The 2,130-nt window shown below is 73.7% G+C and overlaps 1 protein-coding gene across 1 annotated transcript in view; it reads left to right on the top strand.

Annotated features, from left to right (window-relative positions):
* The first annotated feature begins 6 nt into the window (after positions 1-6).
* CD63 (CD63 molecule) overlaps positions 7-2,130 on the top strand; it is a 2,884-nt gene continuing 760 nt past the window's right edge. The window contains exons 1-3 of the mRNA XM_085319198.1: positions 7-124; positions 1,761-1,949; positions 2,031-2,105. Of these exons, the coding sequence (XP_085175324.1) occupies positions 59-124; positions 1,761-1,949; positions 2,031-2,105 (330 nt within the window). The 5' untranslated portion in view covers positions 7-58. The remainder of the gene's footprint in view (positions 125-1,760; positions 1,950-2,030; positions 2,106-2,130) is intronic.

The following is a 2,130-nucleotide window of genomic DNA, read 5'->3' as shown; positions in this document are numbered from 1 at the left end:
CGGGGCGGGGGGGCCGGGGCCGAGCCGAGCCGAGCTGCCGGTTCCCGTAGGACTCGCCATGGCGATCGAGGGCGGCATGAAGTGTGTGAAATTCCTGGTTTTCATCTTCAACTTCATCTTTTGGGTAAGTGCGGGCCCGGGCGCCCCGCCGTGCCAGGAGAACTAGGGTTCCCCAACACCCCTGCCCCATGCCGGAGGTGAACCTGCCTCCCGGCCCCACGGCAGGCTCCTGCCTGCAGGACCCCCTTGTCCTGCCCGGCTGCTGCTTTGGCCCCCCAGTGCCTCCCTGCAGGCCCCGTGTTGGGGTTCTCCGGGTGGGGGTCACGCTGCAGGGGAGCCTGGGGCTGCCTAGAGGTGGGGGTCAAGGAGGGTGTTGAGAGGAGTGAGTTTGCCTATACTGTGAGCAGCCAGGTGCCTGGCTATTCTGTGGGCCTGCAATGCCATCAGTAGGTTCCAGGGATAACGTGCTTGGGCAGGGCGGGGTGGGCACACCCTGGCCAGCGCTGGGACCAGGAAGCAGAGCCCCAAGACGGGACAGCGAACAGTGTGTCACTGCTGGGGACCCTGGAGGTGCCCAAGACCCCCCCCCCCACCTCGGGGAAGTAGGGGACCRGCGGGGCCCCTGGCCCACTCGCTCCCGGCACCCTGGGTGAGCACAGAGCAGGGCTGGGGCAGCGGCACCCGCCTGCTCCCCAGACGGGCCCCACTGCTTTGGGGAAGTCGGGGTGAGGAAAGAGGCACGAGGGCGGCCAACGGCCGGGCCGGGCGGGTGCCTTCCCGGCTCCGCCGTGGCGGAAGCCGGGGGCCGGGAATGACTCGTCCCGCTCCCACCCTGATGCCGCCGAGGCTGAGTCACCCCTCGCGGCCGGCCCTCAGTCTGGGGCGGGGGGCTCGGGCCGCCTGCCAGCCCGGGTTGGGGGGAGAGGCAGGGGGTGGGGGGGTCGCCCCGGCTCACCGGGGACCCCGGTGCCAGGCGCCCCGGAGCCGCCGAGCCGGAGTGTTTGCGCAGCCGAGCCGAGCGGTGTTTGCCCACGCCCGGAGCAAACAGCCCCAGCGGCGCTGGGGGGGGCCCGGCCCGGCCCGGCCCGCCTCGCCGTTCCCAGCCCGCGGGGCCCGGCTGGAGCCCGCCAGTGGTTCCCCTGCGGCCCCCACGGCGGGAAGCTGAGGGCGGTGGGGCAGATCCGGAGACCGGAAGGCAGGACGGATCCATTTGTGTCCCAGCTCCGGGAAGGGACCCAGGCGTCCTGGCTGCCGCCCCGCCCCTTCGCTCCTCCGCCCGGGAAAGGACCCAGGAGTCCTGGCGCCCCGGAGGAGCGGGGCCGGCGGCACCCACCGGGAAGCAGCGCGTCTGATGCCGCTGCAGCCCCGGAGCGCCGGGGTCCGGCCGGGCCGCGGTTGCCTTCGGCTGTGCCGTGCCGGAGCCCCTCTCCGAGGCCTCTGGCTTCTTCCCGGCATTCCTGCGGCAGCGTTCCCGCGGCGGCGGCCGACGTGGCTCCTGCGCAGCCGCCCCGCGGGGCCGGGCGGCCGGGTGCCCGCGCGGAGATGTCCCCGCCGCAGCCCGGCCCCCCGAGTGCCGTGTCCCCCCAGTCTGGGGCGGACGCGGGACCAAACCCCGGCGCCTTCAGGAGCTGCTGGCCCCCAGCCCGGGTGCCGCTCGGTCGCTGTGCCCCCCGCCCCGGGCGGTTTGGGGGCTGGGGGGCACCGTGGGGAGGCGGCGGGGCGCGCGGCCGTGCCCCACGGTGCCCCTGTCCCCCCTCCAGGTGTGCGGCGTGGCCCTCATCGCCATCGGCATCTACGCCCAGGTGGCCCTCAACAAGGCGCTGGTGATCACCAGCGCCTCGGCCTCCAGCACGCCCATCGCCATCGTGGTGGTGGGCGTCATCATCTTCTTCATCTCCTTCTTCGGCTGCTGCGGGGCCTGGAAGGAGAGTTACTGCATGGTCACCACGGTGAGCGCCCGGGGGGGGGCCGGGGGGCGGGCCGGGGGTCCCGGCGGGCGGCCCTGACCCCTGCCCGCGTGTCCCCCGCAGTTTGCCATCCTGCTCAGCCTCATCTTCCTGGTGGAGATCGCCGCGGCCATCGCCGGATACGTCTTCAAGGACAAGGTGGGGCCGCACGGGTTGGGGGCGT

This window comes from Rhea americana, unplaced genomic scaffold (assembly GCF_003343005.1).
Source record: "Rhea americana isolate MKP2758 unplaced genomic scaffold, rheAme1 scaffold_575, whole genome shotgun sequence".
Lineage (NCBI taxonomy): Eukaryota > Metazoa > Chordata > Aves > Rheiformes > Rheidae > Rhea > Rhea americana.
The sequence above is the reverse complement of the archived record's forward strand: the minus strand, read 5'-3'. Positions and strand labels throughout refer to the sequence as shown.